General features: G+C 35.8%; 1 protein-coding gene across 1 annotated transcript in view; it reads left to right on the top strand.

Annotated features, from left to right (window-relative positions):
* Nucleotides 1–11200, top strand: part of XRN1 (5'-3' exoribonuclease 1) — a 28201-nt gene extending 17001 nt beyond the window's left edge. The window contains exons 26-42 of the mRNA XM_010001646.1: nt 69–204; nt 768–824; nt 1489–1621; nt 2723–2792; nt 3924–4149; nt 4818–4919; nt 5613–5708; nt 5944–6058; nt 6562–6626; nt 7029–7139; nt 7503–7628; nt 7950–8106; nt 8302–8480; nt 8685–8798; nt 8880–8997; nt 10133–10284; nt 10483–11200. Of these exons, the coding sequence (XP_009999948.1) occupies nt 69–204; nt 768–824; nt 1489–1621; nt 2723–2792; nt 3924–4149; nt 4818–4919; nt 5613–5708; nt 5944–6058; nt 6562–6626; nt 7029–7139; nt 7503–7628; nt 7950–8106; nt 8302–8480; nt 8685–8798; nt 8880–8997; nt 10133–10284; nt 10483–10773 (2248 nt within the window). The 3' untranslated portion in view covers nt 10774–11200. The remainder of the gene's footprint in view (nt 1–68; nt 205–767; nt 825–1488; nt 1622–2722; nt 2793–3923; nt 4150–4817; nt 4920–5612; nt 5709–5943; nt 6059–6561; nt 6627–7028; nt 7140–7502; nt 7629–7949; nt 8107–8301; nt 8481–8684; nt 8799–8879; nt 8998–10132; nt 10285–10482) is intronic.
* The last annotated feature ends 8405 nt before the right edge of the window (nt 11201–19605 follow it).

Genomic DNA, 19605 nt, shown 5'->3' with positions numbered 1-19605 from the left:
ATATCAGGCAACATTGTAAAATTTTTAGTTCATGCAGTTAATTTTAATTAATGTTGTTTTTTATTTAGAGCTGAGAAAGTTCAAGAAATTGTTGCTTGGTTAAAGGCACATCCTGTGTCTGCTTTGTCTCGCTCATCTTGTGACTTGCAAATTCTGGATGCAGCCATTGTTGAGAAAATTGAAGAAGAAATAGAAAAATGCAAGGTATGGAGCTTGACATCATTGTGAGCAGGGGTCAAGCAAAAAGCTGCTCCTCATTGTTTTCCAAGTTCTTGAGTTAGAATAAGATAATTGAAGGTTACTTGTCATTCCCAAGAAAAAGAATACAGAATGTAATGTGAGATCTGGATATGGAATGTGAATTGTCCCAGAAATTTGGAAGAGCTCATTATTAATGTTATTTATTGACTCAGTCTTTTCTGAGGTGTTTCAGCAGCGTATCAGGCCATACTGTCAATTCTGCCTTTCAGTGATTTCAAAAAGGAACAGGTGACAGTATATATCCTGACCTGTTGAAGTGCTGTTTCTATGTGCAATCCCAGCTGTTCTTCGCTTGCAGTTTCTCTTTGGTCTGAGCTTCATTAAGAAGTCAGTCATGTTTTAAAAACTGGATTAAGTCATCCTGAAACTTCATGAAAGCTGTATATCTTTATCTAAAAGAAATAAAAAAAATTCTACATTATCTTTTCAGGTGTTTTGTTGTGCTTGAAATCCAGAATTGGTTCCTGCAATTGTCTGTAATGCCTTTCTGTTCCTTTCTCCTTTAGCAGAGAAAGAGCAACAGGAAGGTGCGAGTAACTGTGAAACCCCATTTGCTGTACAGAGTAAGTGATGTGAAAAGTGTGGGTTTTTTAAAGCTATCCAGACCATATTTATTTTATTTAAGCTTACCACCTTTCAGAGAGTAGAATTTTATGAGAGTATAGATGGAAGAGAAAGTTGTAAGATGCTTTCTAGAAAACCAGTTTGAGAACAGCAGTCTGTCTCTGTGCTTAGTGGAAATTCTCTCCTTTTAAACTCTTGTCATGTATTATACTGAGTTTCAGTTCTATTCTGCCTTCAGTCTTTAACGCTTTTCTAGTTCTTACTGGCTGCCTAATGAAGGCAAAATGAAGTGTACTGCACACTTGTCTCCTCTTCCCTGTTCTGCTTTTTGTTCAGTTCTTGATATATGGCCAACTGCTCATCTTGCCTGGTATTTCACTGATACTGATGTTACTGATACAGAAAGGTGACACTTGGTTTTAATTGTCTAAATTGATCCCCTTGGTCTGCCTTGGATCGTGTACAGCACTGCTGTTTCTCAGGCAAAAACAGTGAGTGAGAGTTGCTAGGAAAAAAGGTTTTGTCTGGAGAGAGAAGATTCTGTGTTCTTAATTATTTCAGAATGTTTGCTTTATAGTGTGTTTCAGATGTTGTTATAAATGCATTTTGATTGTAATCCCTATTTTTGAGTGAACATTAACACAGTCTTTTGGTTATTGTCAGCCATTAGAACAACAGAATGGGGTTGTTCCAGACCCAGATGCAGAGTATAGGCTGTTTGACCGTGTTGTCAATGTGAGAGAGAACTTCTCCGTTCCAGTTGGTCACCGAGGTACCATTATAGGAATTAAAGGAGGTAATATTTTCTTCATAGTTACAGCATTAAAGCTATATAACAGCTCAGCTATGGATGTGAAAGCAGGCTTCAGAAAAGGATTTTACATAATGGTTGTGAATGTACAGACATTTTTCACTGATAGTGTTTTCAGCTCAAAGCCACTGATGACATATTTACTGTTTTGAATTAAACCTACAGGTATTCTATCTGAATTTTATGTGTTTACATAGCTGTATTTTGGAAAAGAAGTTCCTTATCCTTTGTTCCTTCTTAATGCGGATAAGGCAGAGAGATCAGAGAGAACAGAGGCTTCAAAAAAGGAAAAAAATGAAGTGTTATGGGAAAATACTTGCAAAGTTTAAACACATAGAGATAAACAAGTATTAGCCTTTATACTTACATAGAACATAAAATCTTATAAAATATTTCAAATTGTTTTATTTGGAATTTGTGTTTTGCTCTGCGATAGTCCATTTCTGCTAGATGGCATGGGTTTATAACTTCTTTGACCCAAAGGTTAGACATAAATCTATTACAGATACACAGAAGGATTTACTGAATAACACTGAGTGAAGCAGTTTGAGATCTAGCAATAGAAATTGTTTTCTTACCTAGTATTTAAGTAGGTGCTTTCTCATTGAGTTTGTATCCAACAGAATCTTTATTAGTCTAGACCTGAGTGCAGCTTTTTAATAAGGCACTCTTTTCTTCATAATAATTATATACTAGTATAATTTAAAGGAGTATTAGTCTATATTTATGCAAGAAGGAACTGTGAAAAATGTCTGTTTCCAACAGACTGAATGTGAAGGTGGCTTGTATCTCTTTTCTGGGAGTTTGACAACGGTGACACACTGCTATAAATTGCAGTTCTGTTAATGCATGTTGATAAGTTGTTTTTCATGGTACATTTCTGTTGAAAGTGTATCTGAAAGGACAGCTATATCTGACTTTGAAAAGCATCCCTGAATTGCTGTTAATGAAATTACTCATTTAAAGAATAAGCATCTTTTGGTTGCTGATTAGTTTTTGGTGGTTTATTTATTGCATAACTAATATAGGTATTTACATATCTATATGTTGCATATATAGGATGACATTATACTTTGTTCTCTATAGCCAGTAGAGAAACAGATGTGCTCTTTGAAGTATTGTTTGATGAAGAATTCCTTGGAGGCCTAACTATAAGGTTTGTGCAGGGGGTTTAATGGCAATTTCATGCTATTTGTATAGATGGCATGAAATTATCTTTGGTTTGGTTGAGTATTTTTAATGCTCATTTTGAGAAACTTTGTCAGCAGTATTGGTCAGATTTTATTTCTTTTGTGTTTCTTTTTTCTCTTTCAGTAGGCATGATTTTTATGAAGGATATTATATTTTGGAAATTTTCTTTAGGCTTTTTTGTGTATTTAGAAGCTTCGGATTTGTAGAAAGCTAATATGTACGAGCAGAATAAAGTACTAGATTCAAATATCTTCCTAAAACAAATATGTAGAAAACAGATTATCAGCATGTCTTTAACATATAGATTAAAAAATAGTAAAAATCTGCTCCTCTAAAGAAGGAATTCTGAACTATCAATAATTAATACTTAGGCACAAAATTCTAACCACCATAAAAAACCTAAATTGTTCTCAAGATGAAACATGTTTAAAGCTATTGTTTTAAAGAAGTGTGATAATTTCTGTATTTAAGCAAGAAGATAAACTTCTAGGTGTGCTGATTTACCCACCAGGCTTCATTTTACTGTTGTTCTTAGTTAAATAAAGTTTTGTATGGCAGAACTTAGAGGAGAATCTTAACCATTCCCTGCATTCACCATGCATAACACAATCCTGTCCATTGCAGGACTGTGTCCTGTAACACAGGTAATCTTCAGTATTCGGAATCATAGAGGAAGATAAAAACTAAGTGCTGCTTAGCTTCAGTTTATAATTCTGCTGATGACTTTAGTTTTCATCTCAGAAAAAGAAAATAATGATGTTTCCTGGATCATAGTTTTTTACGGAAATGTTTCGTACAGAACTATGCTATAGCCATTCAAAAATCTTCAAAATGTATTTGAGTTCATCACTAAAAGGTACAACATAAACTCAGAGTAGTAGTAATTACTGTTGTTTTCTGATTTTAACAGCCAGAGTGGAGCACAATGGGATTAACATCATGTTAGTAGATTTCAGTGTGAGGTAGTTTTCAGCCTCTGCTGTTCAAGCTTGAGTCATTACCTTTTGGCATAGGGGCAACAGCATTGTTAAATGAGATACGTGAAATGTCACCAATTGAAATACATGAATCAACTGTGTAATTGGCTTTTCTTAAGGTGCTCACCTGCCAGAGGCTATCGTCTGCCATCAAGTGCCTTAATTAACCTGTCTCATGGCAGTCGGTTAGAAATGGGGAATCAAAAACTGACGGCGGTTGTTAAACCTCAGCCAGCTATGAATAACTGCAGTCCATACCTGCCTGATACATCATCTGCCTGCTCACAAAAAGTGCATTTGGGAGGCCTCAACCATTCTCCTCGCTCCCTTTTTGTTCCTACCCAAGTAAGACTTTTCTTTCATTTGTACAAAATGTTTTTTCCTCTGGAAGCTCAATTGTGATCATGGTTGTTGTCTTCACTGGTGCAAACAAAATGTAATTTTTATGTCTGTAGATTAAAAGTAGGGTAGTCATTATCTTGGAGAAATTAGTTAATCTAATAATGAAAAGGACCTGAAGTTCCTTATTGACAGTTGTTTTACTTTTAATACCTCCAGTTACATTCCCAAGAGACACACATTTTGTTCTGAGCAATGACATCACATTTGGTGTCAAATTGTTTGGGCAGAGATGCAATTATTTCCTTAAAAGCTCTGTTCCAAGTTATGCTTCCTCTGGCCCAAGTTTGTCCATGCTTGGAAAGAAAGCATAATTCTTTGTCAGTTTTGCTTCTTGGTTATAATTTACATAGTTTGAAAATACAGTAAAGGAAGAAAAAATACCAGTGAGTTGGGGATCTCATTGGTTTAATGAAATTTTATTTTTTAATAAATGACTTATTTACAAAAAATTATTTTCATGGGTAGCTTGTTATAGGTGTGTTGGAGAAGAATTTTCTCATTATTTCTAATTCTGTATAGTAAAAAATAGTTTCCAAAGGAAAATTAAAGGCAATGAAACTCTTCTGTTTTGTGGTTGTTTTTTGTGGTTTTTTTTTCTCTCAATGACCTAGCAACTGAATGGGAGACAACATTACAATCTCAGGGCTGAAAATCAGAGCAACTCTAACTCACCCCAGAGAGGATCATTTTTGAGTGGCAATCAAAAAAATAAAGTGAGTGTTCAGATTAATTTAGTATTGGACTAAAATGTCTCACTATTTATTTGTCCCCCTATTTAGAGTCGGTGCCCTTTTCTCATAATTCACAGCTTTTAGTACATCAGATGCTTTAGTCTGGATATAGACTGTAATAGAACTTGTCCCTTTTCTGGAATTAGTATAACATTCTGTGTTATCCTTGTTTCATTCTAGATGTTTCAAAGTGTTTTTGTTACATAGTTGGGCTTCAGTTCTGTGATGACATACTTGTAATGTTGTCATTCAAGCTTCATAAAGCCTTATTTTGTAAGGCATTAATAATAAAATTCAAGAATACTAACAGTATGAGAGCTTGCTTTTGAAACCATTTTGGGTTACTGTGTGAGTTTTATTAAACTATCTGATAGCTCCTCCATTTATAAATTTAGTTAATAACAAACCAAAACCGATCTCAAAACCAACTAAGCTTGTTTCAGTTTAATAGTGATTCTTAGGAAAAGTTATGTAAATACAACCCACCACAGTAGCCTATATCATAAATCAAATACCTGCAAGGTCTACTACTGTCAGTATGAAAATTTCTGTCCTCTAAGCACTGTTGAACTTGGACTTCAGGATTTTCAAAATGTCTTTGTATATGATTAGATGTTCAAAAGTTGACTTTATTGCTGCTGAGCTTGTTGAGGGTGTTGTTTCTTATTTTGTCAGGCACAGAGTAATCAAGATGATGAATTCTGCAGCATATGGCAATCACTGCAGAGTTCTGGAAAGTCTCACCATCTTCAGCAAAATATGCATGAGAAGGTTAGTATATAAACTTTAAACAGAATCCTCATTCAGAATATGAAGGTACTTAATTTTATATGTTAGTTCATTACATCATAAAACTTTCTAGTTAATGTTACAAAATAAATCTTTTGGATGAAAGTATTGTTACACAGGGTATGCATAGCTCTGGAAAGAGGTAATCGTGTTGGACTACTATGTAAATGATAGATAACACAGCTGTCTGGTTGAATTTTGATGTTTGAAATCCTAGAGTGCAGTTCTACCTCAGGAAATCAAGCTGGGAACTGGCAATCAATTCTATAAGCCAGGATTCAGTGACAGCAGCTTTAAAGGTCAGCAAAGAAAACAGGAGCCATATAAAAAATGTAAGTACTATGATTAGAAACTTTGTTTAGGAGAACTACTTGCTTTATCTGATCTTCGTGGAAATGCCTGGTGACTTTTTTGTAATTATTGACAGAAAATAGTTTATTGTAGTTATATAAACACTATGTTGCACTTGTTATTGTCAAATAATGTCCAGGGTGTACATACTAGTTTATTCAACATTTAATTCTGAACCTTTTAGTCAAGCTGTTATGCATTATGTTGACATTCCACCCATCTAATATAAAAACAAAAAACCCCACAACTTGATTTTGAAAATTTGCTTGTGATCATATTTGTACAATATGAAATTAGAAAAATTATTGGATGTACTTTATCCTACAAGAAATTATTGACCAAATGACCTGTAAAGTATGAGTTAAATACTTAATGCAACTATTCAAATTAATGCAACTCTGTGTACTTAGGGAGCTACTAATTTTTTTGATTCATGATTATTATGGTTTTCAAGAGCATTTCAGAAGAATTCGTTCTTTTGTAGTTAAAGAAGATTCCAAAGTTACAAGAGCTGAAAATCAGCCACACAATAAAATACCAAACAAACAGGTAACTTGTTTTGTTCTGACTAAGTGTATTCTTTTCTGTTCATTTTACACTGATCTGATTCAACATTTTACAGGTATCTCTTTAACCAGTATCTTAGTTGATTCTTTTACAAGGTAAATAATATTTTTGAGATTTATTTTATTTTCTCTAGAGATTTTATATACAGAAAATGAGAGAAAGGGCATAAGATGTATAATGATGATAGCAAATGATTTTCCTATTCTTCTCACACTCTAAAAGCTGTACTGTAATCGGAAAACAGAAATGCTAGGTTTTCAGTAAGCTGCCATCCTCTAAGAATATTAGCTGGTGAAAACTATTTGCAGATCCATTTCTAATGATTGTGTTAGAATGGGTAGTGGGGAAATAGTACTCAGTAATAAATGCTGCAGTGTATTTCAGAATTTTGCAGGTGTGAATAAGTACAATGTCAAACTTCTGAAGAGGAATGAAAGTCCCAATATTCCTGTAATTCAGAAGGCTGCTGTTGATGGTCCTTGTGCAAGTGCAAAGGTAGGATCTAGATGGCTGATTTTCTTGTGTACTTTCAGTTTCTAGTTCATGTTGTTCCAGTTATTACTGGTCACTTGTGCTGAAATTCAAGTTGATAACAGATAGAAGACAAACCAGTATAACCTTGTTTGCTCATTAAATCAATTCCCTGTTGTCAATACTTGCATCTTACTAGTGTGCAAAACTTGATGTAGTCTCTGGGTATCTGTTCACACTGAGTAGATACGATTGTAATCTGCTCAAGCTAAGAAAAAACATGTGGAATGAGCATAAAATTAATCTCAAACTGATAATACCCATCCTTCTACATCTGCATGTAATATACTAGGTTGATGTACTTTTTTTTTTTTTCATTTATTTAAGAAGGATTATGAACTCGAAAGCCTTCTAGCTTCTTTGAAAATTTCCAAAGAAAATGAAGTGCAGACTTATTCCAAGGAAGCAAGAGCTACAAATGAAGAACATCTGTCACCACAATCATTTGCTATGGTCTGTATACTGCAGGAATCATTACACTGCAATTTAGCATCTGCTATCTTAGCATCAGTGCTTCTATTTAAAGAAACTCCATGAAACCTCATACTGCCTTTTTAAACATATGGATTACTTTAATTAGCTGTTCTCCAAGAAAATTAACAAACACATTTGTTAATGCTAAGATGCAGTTATCTCTGCTTTGATAAAATGTAACTGATAAGAAAGCAAAAATTAATCAGATTTTGTTACTGATTGTGATACTCAGAGTTAAGTAAGAAGGTAAAATTACCTGAATACCATCATACCCCTGAATGTTTTATTTTCTTCTTAAAGAAAGGAACACAGATGCTGAAAGAGATTTTGAAGATAGATGGCTCTGACCAGGAAACAAGGAATGAAGTCAAATCCCAAGTTCATGATGTTCCTGCTACCCCTAGTAGACAGGATTGCCATGGAGCTGCCTTGCCATATAGACAAGGAAAAAAAATGGGTATGTTTAGAGATCCGCTCATAGTTTAGAACTTCACTTTGTAGTGACATTTTAGAACATAGCTAAGAGTAAATACTGATTTTTAAAATACAGTAATATGCTTTTTTTCCTGCTAGTAGCAAAGTTGCTATCGTTTTAGTGCAGGAGATGTTTGTGATACAGCTTTTTGTTGTTGTTTTTTTTTCCTTTTGTTAGCTGCTCACATGAACAAGCTTCATGGCACTGCAGGCCCTCAGAACACACCAGCACTGGAAACTGGAGGTCATCCTTTTTTTTGTCCACAGCCTGCACTGTCTACTGTTTCTGAACTTTCTCGTATTTGTTCTCTTCTTGGAATGTCGCAACCAGATTTCTCTCTAATAAAAACGCCACAGGTAAAAAACTTTTATGGAAAAGTTTAAGTTCTTTTTTCAACTGTCCTATATGAAATAGTTGAATTGAGCACTGAAATCCATCTAAAAATAAACCTTAGCTTCTTTTTTTGCCTTTATTCAAAACATACAAACAAATCCACTGTTTCTTTCTCAGTTTGTTTGCCAGCAATACAGATACCCTCAAAAATCTTCTCATTTTTCTAGACCTTGACAGTTTGTCACATAAAATTATCAAATGGTTTATTGGTTCATGGACCACAGTGTCATTCTGAAGCTGAAGCAAAGGAGAAAGCTGCGCTCTTCGCCTTACAGCGTTTGGTGAGGATGCAAAGAATCTTTTAAAACCTTAGTTTCTATTGCATTGTGTCTGTTTGTAATCCTCCATTTCCTTCTTCCTAGAGTTCTATAGGAGTGAACTTCCCTTTGCCTCCACCTCCACCAGTCTTTCCAAATTTTCAACCACTGGGTGTTCCTGTACCGTCTGGATCAATTCCTCCAGTATTTGCACAACCCCCTGGTAAGTACTTCACTAGTACCCATTTCAAATACTGTAATCATAGGATCATATAATAGAATTGTTAAGATTAGAAGGGACCTTAAAGATCATCTAGTTCCAACCCTCCTACTAGGAGCAAGGGAGCCCTACCACTAGACCAGGTTGCACAAAACCTCATCCAACCTGGCCTTATAAACCTCCAGGGATGGGGCATCAGCAACCTCCCTGGGCAATCTGTTCCAGTTAGGAATATATCTACCATGATACACTGTACTTGTAATAGTTTATATGAAAATGAAAGCCTTCAAGAAAGCCCCATTTCTGTTCTTCATATATGTAGTTGTATGTCTGAACTGATTTGAAAATAGTTCATTAACCTCTTCTTATTAATATGCACATTCATTCAATGTGAAGCATCATTCATGCCTCTCCAAATTATTTTCTTCTAGAATGTATTGGTCAATTCAGACGTAGCTGTGTTTTTTGGTTTTTCCCTCCCCTCAAAACAATAGTAATTAGTTCAAAGCTGATAGTCTCAGTCTTTGCCCCTGTATAGTTAATGATTATCCATGCATTAGTGTTATTTGTTTATAACCAGTTTTCACTGAAGTGCTGTATCAGCCTGTTGTACACTGCCAAACATGAGCATGGCAGGTAACCCCCTAAAATTGCTAAAACTTATGGTGCCATTTCTGGTTCCTGTCTATTTTGTGTTCTACTCAAGTTCACATTCACAGCTAGTAATTAATGAGTCACCACAGCTGCAGCATCTTAGTAACCCCTACAACTACTGCTGCATCTCTTTTCCTCAGGGTTTCTATACCGTTGACTTGCTTCTAAAGGTTTCCCTGAATTTGCAACCTTGTACTAATACAGTTGTCTTAGCTGAGGATGCAAAGATCCTAAGTTATTTGTGCTCTGAAATGCATATGCCATGACTTAGTTTCCCTAACTGTGATGTCATCTAGGTGTAGTTAAGTAAAAGCAGAATGGTTTGGGATTTTTTTGGATAATAAATAAATACCTATTTTCAAGAAAATACTAGGCTTCACTGGAAAAAGAAACAGCATATATAAATAGTTGAGGTACTCTTGTGGTCTTTAGGAGTGATATCCTTTTTTGAGGAAAGAGAGCTTCAAGTTACTTATTTTCACAGCTAATATAATGCCTCCATCATCTCACATGGTTGGTCCAGTGTCCTGGGGAACTCCAGTGCCTAAACATTACTATCCTGGCTCCTATCCAGGAAACGTGTCTCTTGCAGGAACTATACCAGTTGGTTCTCATAACCAGTTTATACCTCTGCAGGTAAGAATGGCAGGTTTGTCTTAATATCTGATTTTGCAAAAAGATGTGCCTATGTGATGATTGCAAAAGCACTGCCACTATGATGCACTATTTAGTATTAGAAAATCATTGTAAAAAACTGTATGCATGTTTTCTGAAAGTGGAATATTTGCAGTTTTTTCAGTGCATTCTGATAAATAATATTTATTTAATTTAAAGGTAACTAAAAAAAGGGCTGCTAGCAAGAAAAACTTTGAGCTCAAGGAGTTTCAGAGTTCCCCTCAAGCTGCACCACTAAAGAATGAACAGCCAGTGTCTTCTGAACACATTCAGCAAGATAGTTCTTCAGCTCCTTTAAAATCTTCTCAAGCTGCTCAATCCACTGTTTCATTTCAAGACAATGTGGCTACTCCAAGTGTTCCTCATAATAAATCAACACCAAACACTTCCAGCAAGCGAAAGCCAAGAAAGCTGGCTGTCAATTTTGGCGCACCAAAATCTTCAGAATAAATATGGTAGCTAGGTGTATTTTAACTTGAACTCTTCCCCCACTGTTATGTTCTATCATTTAAAAAAATCAGAAAGCTCTATTAAAAACACCAGCCACTTTAGTATAGAATGAACTACATTCTATTTGCTATAATTTTCATGGTTGTTACAAAAACTATAAAAATTAAGTTTAAAATTTATTTTGAAGTAAATTTGCAAAAGCCAGGAAATGCTGAGTTAAGGTTACCATGCTATCCATCTTGCCTAGGTTTTCTAAACAGTGGCTTACAGACTGGACTGGGTAAGCAGCAATAACAGTGGCAACCTTGATTCAGAATTGCTGAGCTTTTTGGGAGGGATGTGGAACGGTAATAAGTTGGGCATCTAACTTTGCTTAATATGATGTTTTGTATTGTAGCTTCATTTTAAATAGTGGAATAAGGCAGAAAGGAAGAATTATTTAAGTACAGCTTTTGTATTGTCTCTCCAGGTCCTTCTGAGTTGAATCAGTGTGCTGAAACGTTACAGTGGAACTGCCAAATTGGCTTTAGTGTAGATGTAGCAGTTCATAAAGGGCAGCAACTTTCCAACAGTCAAAATGTAGGTATTATTGTATATCTAGTATCAGAGTAGCAAAAACTGGTTGCTGATGCAGAATTTGTTTTAGGAGATTAATTTATAGGATGTATTGAATTAAAAAATATATTTGCAAAGTAGGGGCCTCTTTGGTAAAGTTGTTTATTTTTTCAATCTAGCAGCACTATCAATGTTATTGTTTTATAATTATAAACTAACATAGCTATCTAGTAAAGATCTGCAGAGCCTCCAAAAATGCTAATGATATCCTGATTTTTCCAAATTATAAAAATGGCCAGAGTTCAAAGATGCACATTTGGGTAGTATGGCTGTCAAAGTCATGTTTACTTAGAGTCCATTTCTCCCTCTAGTAATTTGCTCCCTGAAACCTTTTCTTTGGTAGGTTTGTTGGGGGTTTTTTTGCTAGTTACTTTTAGTATTTATATTTTAGTTTTGCGATAGAAGTTCTGTGTGGCAAAATTATATTATCAGAAACTTGTTACAGGTGGTTCCATCAGAATATTCAGACAAAAAGCTGACTTGTATTTTTGGAGTTCTGTTGTAAAAGAAGTAACTCCATCATTCTTAGTTCATATAGGAAAAAAGAAGCCTTAAAGGTCCCTGTACTACTGTTAACCATTTTTTAACTCTTTAACATGTGTACTGTTCTTACTGACATTTATATGAAATCTTCAATCTGAGAGAAAATTTGAAGCCTCAGTGCTATTACCAACGTTAATTAAATTTCATTTTTCTTCTTCCTTCTAATCCATTCCAGAAAAATGAGGCCCAGGAAGCTTTAGAAATAAAGCATACTTTAGTGATTCATTGTGTTGCCTCTGAGCAGGTTTCATGTTGGATCTGCAGACTTCCTTTCCGTTCCCCTACTTAGTTCTTTGCCTCTGTTTCTTGGTGTAGTACCAAGTTTCACCTTGTTACTATGTTAGAGGATTTTTTCTGTTGATTTCTCTGAAACAGTACTTGTCTCAGCAGGATTTGTAGAATAGCAACAAACCCTATGAAAAGGATCACAGATGTAAAAACAAGCTTAAGAAATTTTATTTCATTTTGTTTAGTATCACAAACCTTGTAGAATTGTACTTAGTCTTAAAATGCATTGATTTTATTGTTCTCTTTATAGCCATCCAGTCTCAAGAGGGTTTAAAGCCATATTCCATGGAGGCAATGCTGTATGTTTTAGTGACTTCTTGTCATTAGCAACATGAGACTGACACAGTGATGACATACCAGTATTTTAGAAGTGTTTATGTGAGATGTAGTTATGAGACACAGATGTTAGTCCCCCATATCATATATGTATTATCTGATCATTAAAGAAGAGATTTGTTTAGAAATGCCAGTGACGGAGATGAGACTACATTGGATTCTTGCATCACAGAATTTGGACATATCTGGATAGCCAATTTATGATTATTTTTTTTTATCAACCAATGTAGGAGAGAGACTATACTCTTAATACCAGTAAACACAGCAATTTTTATCATTAATTACTTCAGACTAAGACTTCTCCCTGTTAAGGTAGAATTGCTATATTTAGTATATATAGCTGTTTCAACACTATAGCTGCTGCATATTGTATTAGTCCCTGGTTTTTAGTTTATATTCTATGATACGGACGCCTGGTGCCCAGTTAATTACAGTTTTACATGTCCTGGTAGATGCCACATTTGCAGTGATCTATGCCATGTCCCCTATGATTTAAGTTTTATATTTTAATAAGATGATTTTGTCATTCAAACAGATATAAATTTAACCATTTGTTTTTCCTCATAGATAAAAAGTATTTTGTAAGCACTGGAGTTTTTCATTAGATCTTATACAGAGCAGTATTTTACTAAAAAACCAAAAGGGAAGACTTTTATGTGTGCATTTTTGTAGTTTCTGATTTTTTTAAAATAACTTTTAATTGTTTATCTGCCAAGTGAAATGTTTTCAATTTACATATGAATGGATGCAGAATGTATTTTTTGTGCTGTTTAGTGTTAAGTGTGCATTTGCAGATTTTTAGCATGTAGTTGCACAAAGGACTGTGCAAAGATATTTTACAATATGAATATACGATACACTGAAGGAAAAACATTCATAAAAGTTAAATGCTATATAAAACTTTAATGCAATAGAATAATTTTATAAATTGTGTCTGTGTCTGCTTGGATTAAATATTGAAACAAGAAACTGTACTTACTTTCACTGTTTTATTTCCAAGTGCTATGTGGGAATTTCTTTGTGCTCCAAACCAAAATTTTAAGATATAATTTAAATCTTGAGAAGCCCAATTTCTGTAATTCTCAAAGGCAGCAACTGCCCCACCTCCATGCTGTTTCTTGATGTCTTTCAACTACTACTCAGTTAAAGATAAAATTTTGTTACAAAGGCTGTTGGTCACTTTTCAATTAAAATACTGATCTTCCAAAAGCTTTATAAGGCAGTAAGATTACTTTCCAGCAAGTTCAGCCCTAGTGGTTCTTAACGAGGTGCAAAACCACCTGATTGGATGAAAAATAGGCAGAGCCTATGGATACCTGGAAGTATTTGACACCCTTTTTCTGTGCCTGGAATATTGTGCTGAGATTTTTGCAACAGTAGAGTAAGAATAGTTACCTCATTGGTAACAAGGCTTCTGAGTGAAGCACAGTGACTAAATGCACTAAAAACAGTGTAATGAGTTTGAATTTCTTTGAGACAAACAGCAAATTACATTTCATAATTGGATTTCCTCATCTCCGACAATAGTAGTTTTTTTATTTCAAAATTGAAAAATTAATGTTTCTAGATTTTTACACTTATTTTAAGAGGAAAAATAAATGTCACCTTCCTATTGTGTGCATATATGATGTGCTGAGGTTTGTCCTATTATCTCTAAGATCATGTTCAAACGCTACTTGTTCCCTTTTAAAGCATAATGGACACTTGAGTCATTCTAGTTAATTCTTAGTGCCTTTGGACCTGAGTTACAAACTGTGTTAGGATTGGTTTTTTGCCAGCTGCAGCACCAGGTTTTCATGTAGAGAGATGTTACTTTCCTTCTTATAAATCATTGTGTGAATTAGCTTGTTCAAAGCGACTAGCACCCAGAAGCTTGTACTCTTAAATAACCAGCTGCTGCAACTTGGTGTAACAATATTCTGCACAGAACACCAGTCTGTTTGGGATTTACACTCAGGTCATATTACTCAACATGAAGATACCAAGATACCATCTTTCATTTCTTAAGCTGTCTTCAGATTATTAGTCAATGGACTTTTCAATGGACTTGCATGGCAAGTTCTGCCTCTTTACTTTTCCCATCTCAATATATAGCACTAAAGAAGACTGTAAGAAATGAAGGTAACGGGTAATTTATATACATTGGGTTTTGTGTAATAAATCTTGCATGGACACTCCCATTCAAAAATTAAGTTACTTTTGTTCAATTTAGTTTAGTTCATCTGAGCTGCTGTATAGATGGCCTCCAAGTGTAAGGAATTGCAAAGAAGGAATGGTGACAGTAAGAGATTTTAAAATTATTTTTATTTGAGCTGAGATCTCCATGTGCATTCCATAATCAGCCTTCCTTACTACTGAGAGACAGTTATGTTCTTCTCTTTCTGTCTCTGGAAAGGGGACACAGTGACACCAAGGGCATAAGAGCAGTCTGAATACACACACTTGGCCAACAGAATCCAAAATCAGGTGCATGAGGACCCACGAATACTGAGACTGTAACTGATACATATTTTGAAGAATTGGATATAATGAGGTAAGCAAGTGTTGTCTGTTAACAAAAGAATCTGTGGTTCCAACAACGGTTCTTGATTGCTGCCAATTTTTATGGGGTGTTGACTCTTATTTTTCTGTAATTTACAAATTTCCTGTTTCATTTCTACTCTGAAGCAATACAAAGCAAGGGGAATACAATGAGTCATAATGCTATCAAGTGCACATGGTAAACCTGATTTCTGTTACTTGAAAGAATAGAGAAAACGTTTTTCATTAAAACGTAGTTGTTGTTTTTTCTGGTCAGCAAGTGTTACTCCATTGCTTTATGAAAGGTGATAATCACTCTTAGTTCCTGTGTTTTGTGTAATGGCAAGAAAGACAAAGACTGGCAATTAAAAGCCAAAACGTTAATTTCTGTGCCAGAAACAATAGCAATAAAATTCAAAGTTGGCAACTTTTAGCATGTTGAGGGTACAGATTAAAGCAAGATCTGTGATTCCATTTTGACTGATCTGTTTCAGAGTAATTTTTGCATGGTTTAGATTTGGCACTAATTTGGGACAGAACCTGACATTTATTATTAGCTCCTGATGTTTTTTCCAGCACATATTTATCTGAAACAGCTGAAATGCTTTGTCAGTCATTGAAACTTAACTCAGCAGGGTAAGTGGAGAGCAGGCTGCTGGAGCCTTGGTGAGTTCGTTCTTCTAGAAGAATTTAATCACTTCCTGTGTTAAAATTTTTCGTTTTTCTTCCCCTTACTTTATTTTTTTAATTCCTTTTTTTTTAAGTGGCTAGCCCTTATCAAAACGAGTTAAGTGCTTTTTCATCCTTTTAGCCTCTAGAGTTTCCATTCTCTTGTTCTTAAGCTTCACTGATGGCCAGTTTCCTCTATTTTTAGATTCTTTCCTGTCAATTTCCAGACTTTGAAATCAGTGTTCTTTTAAAGAGCTGTTTAGCCCTGGATTCTGAAGGGTCAAATGACCATTCCTCAGATATACACACACACATAGATACACAGATATATACAGATATGGGACTCAATATTTTTGTCAAAGCTATTCATAGTTCTGTCATTTGTAGTCCGTATTGTAATTCCTTAAGAGACATCCAAAGGATGATGGACATTATCTCATGTATACACATTCCACATCTCCAAACATAGATGTTACTTAGATTGGGTTAAAAGTCTGGGCAAATACTGAAACATTAACAGAGTAAGTACACCAGTTTTCACTTCACTTAACTTGGGTAGATAAATTCTTGGCTTAAAACTTTGTTGTCCTAAAGTCTTACCTTATTCTTTGGCAAAGGTTTCTTCTGTCGCAGAGCTGGCAGAAAGGAAGGGCTGCTTGTGCCTCAGGCACAAGGCAAAACGTCACATATATAGGTACAGTTTGATGTGCAATTCTCTAGTGAAATGCTGGTTTAATGAGTCTTTTTTTGATTATTCCTACAGGATCATGCTAAACTCCTTGTATTGCTACATGATAAGCTGTTTCAAGGAATTAATCTGATTGAAACTCCTTCCCCAGTGTTATTTTTCAGCCTGATAGTTCACCATGGAGCCACAAGAACAGCTGTGTTGGTACAACAGTTTGCAGTTTGAGGGGGTGGGATGATTTAGCAAGAAAGGAGCTGCTTAAGAAACATCTGATTGCTGCCTAAAACTCAAATGACATACAAAGCTAGATTAGCTGATGTAATTGGGTGTGATTCTGTCTGTTGGCTAAAAGTACAGTGGTAAATTCTGGCAAGAGTACAAGAGGAACTGCTGAGAGTGGTCATACAGTAAATTATTGCAGCAAAATTTGCCGAAAGTTCATTGCTTTCATTTTAGGCTGTCTGTAAAGTTTCCAGGCAAAGCTTAATGAATTATGTATGGAGCCACAGAAAGTAGTGGGCTCTTACTCAAATGCAAATGGGCTAAGGACCCAAGACTTTCATAATATTAAAACTTGTTGAAGTGGCAGAGGTAAGGAAATAGGTAGATTGTTATATACGGAGTTCTGTCGCACAGCAGAAGTGCATCTGAGAAAAGCTTTATTTAATAAAAAATGTTGCCTATTCCAAATACAAGTGAATTAATAATTTGGCAATGTTAATTAACAATCTGGTTCTCGAAAATATCAAGATTACTAGAAAGAAAACAATTAGACCTGCTGGATCTGTAGCACTGTCATCTCTCAAGGCCTTTTTAAACTCTGACAACTGGAGCAAACCCCTCTTGACATCCTGTTAATGTACTTGTAGCTGACTGAAACACGCTGAGTGTGATTACATTGCTTACAGATATTCAATATAAAATACTTGTAGTGAGGGTTTTGCCATCACTGCCAGTGACAGAGAATCTTGTCCTTGATGTTCTTGCATTTAGTTGGTTTTACTTAATTCTTTCCTTTGCTACAGCATTGGAGAAGTCCCTGGAGTGCCTCAACACTCCTTCATTTCGTTTGATACTCCAGTAAAAGATAAGGCCGGTCACGCTTTCTAGAGACCAAAGAAACCAATGATTTCAGCAGAGAAGATACAGAAGTGCAGGATGTGGCTGCTGCCGTAACTGGTACGTGACCCCAGGTGTGTGAATTCTCTGCCTTCTGAACAGTGGACGTGGCTTCCTGCTGTGGGAAGAGTAGGGTGGAAGTAGAGGTTATACAGGCTTGTTATCAGCATTGCAGTGCAGCATGAGATGGGGGTCTGTGCATCTTCCCTTCAAATTGAATGTTTCTTGTCTGTGCTAAGATGAAGTTGGGGCTTTTACCCATGTTGGCAATAAGATTTTTCTCTGAGGGCGACAAAGGTATTGGGTAGACAAAGACTGCATGTGTGGAAATGATGTTGTTTTTGACAAACATAAGCTAATGTCAGCTTAGTTATATATGGACAAGCTATGCGCATGTCTAAAAACCCCACTGCCTCCCTTATTGCATTGTCTTTATCATACTGCAGGCAGAACAACAATAGAAAATGCATATTTTGTAAGCCTCTCATGAATTGAGCAATTCTAATAAGTGCTATATAACTGAGATTACATATGGACTGAAACCATGCAAGTTGGTTCATGTTACCCTTTTCCAACATAAATATATCTGGTGTTCCTTTTTGAGAGGCATCGAAGTTCTTCTTAACACATTAAACAGTTTAAGATTTGCATGAAGAAATTGGTTTATGATCACTTCCATGCAATAAGGTGAATCAGGAGTATGTATTTGTTAGATTAAGAGCTTGTAAAAGAAAAAAGTAACCTGCATCTTCATTTTCTTTTTGAAGTTTTGCTTCATCTTGCAGTGAGATGGGTCCCACTTGTATCAATACTGTAAAGGCTTGAAGGATGCATAGATGCATTTTCCCATTTTTACTTAAAGGCTTCTTATTTTTAAATGTTTTGAGAGGTTGTAGCATTTTATACCAGTTGTACATGTTGAATCTTATTTAGGGAGCTTTCTTCAGAAGTTCTAAATAATTATTTACCAAAACTATCAGAATAATTGGTAGTTTGAAGAAAAGCAGTCTTAATCAGATACTATGTATTTGATACCTTTCTGTGACATACACCTGTTAGCTGTTTATCAGCAGGTTATAACGTGTCAAGTTACAGTCAAAGAGAATATAAAAGTCGAGGAGAGGATGACTTCTTAATGAGTTGATCCTTAGGGAGGAGAGGTAAAGCAGCAGTTCCTTGGCCTTCTCTCTCACATGCCTTCAGTTCCTGGTGATCCAAACCTTTGTCCCAGTGACCTCTGCAACTGCCTGGCTGGGGTGGGGAGCCACTCCTTATGTGACTTTCACTGCTGATAGTATTCCTAGTTTAAAATACAGTAATATCAGACTGTTATCCCCCCTAATACCCTTGTGTTGTAGTGGAACTTTTTGTTAGAGGGGCCAAATAGAAGTGCAGTGGGAAAATACTTTCTATGGTTTTTTTGCTTTCCCTACTCTAATTAAGGAGCTAAAACTAATTGACTAATTATTCTAATTAAATTAGGGTTAAAACTGAATTCTGACACTATTGTTTGAGCATACTGAATTTTATTACTGAACTGGTGGTATTCTGGTTGTTCCTGTTTCATCCCGTCTAAGGGCTCTATGGGAGCACTTCTGTCAGTCTCCTCCAACAGTAATTTTAAACGTGCTTCCTTTTCTGAAGCAACAGAGTTGCTGCAGATGAAGACTGTATAATTACATCTTATTTGTTTACTGATGTACGGTACCTTCAGTGTTAGATCCCAGGAGAGACCGTTCCTAGCTGTTTACCAAACTCCTGCTCCCAGCTGACGTTTTTCCATGTGCTAGGGCTGTAAGGAGGAATTGGGTTTAGGCAATTTAGGGGCACCCTGAGTGAAGTGTTCCAGGCGTGCCGGCTGCTTTCTGTTGTTAGAAACCCTTTGACATTTGGTGTTTAGTTCAAAGCCGCCTGCGTGCATTTCCTAAATTTATATAGAAACGCCGTAGACGAAAGGCGGAGGTGTTGGGTTGGTGTTTTTCCTCTGCTGCAGGAGCCCGGCCGCGCTGATAAGGCACCGTGGCTGCCCTGGGAGGGAGGGGGCGGCAGGTGCT

This window comes from Chaetura pelagica, unplaced genomic scaffold, assembly GCF_000747805.2.
Source record: "Chaetura pelagica isolate M959 unplaced genomic scaffold, ChaPel_1.0 scaffold207, whole genome shotgun sequence".
Classification (NCBI taxonomy): domain Eukaryota; kingdom Metazoa; phylum Chordata; class Aves; order Apodiformes; family Apodidae; genus Chaetura; species Chaetura pelagica.
The sequence above is the reverse complement of the archived record's forward strand: the minus strand, read 5'-3'. Positions and strand labels throughout refer to the sequence as shown.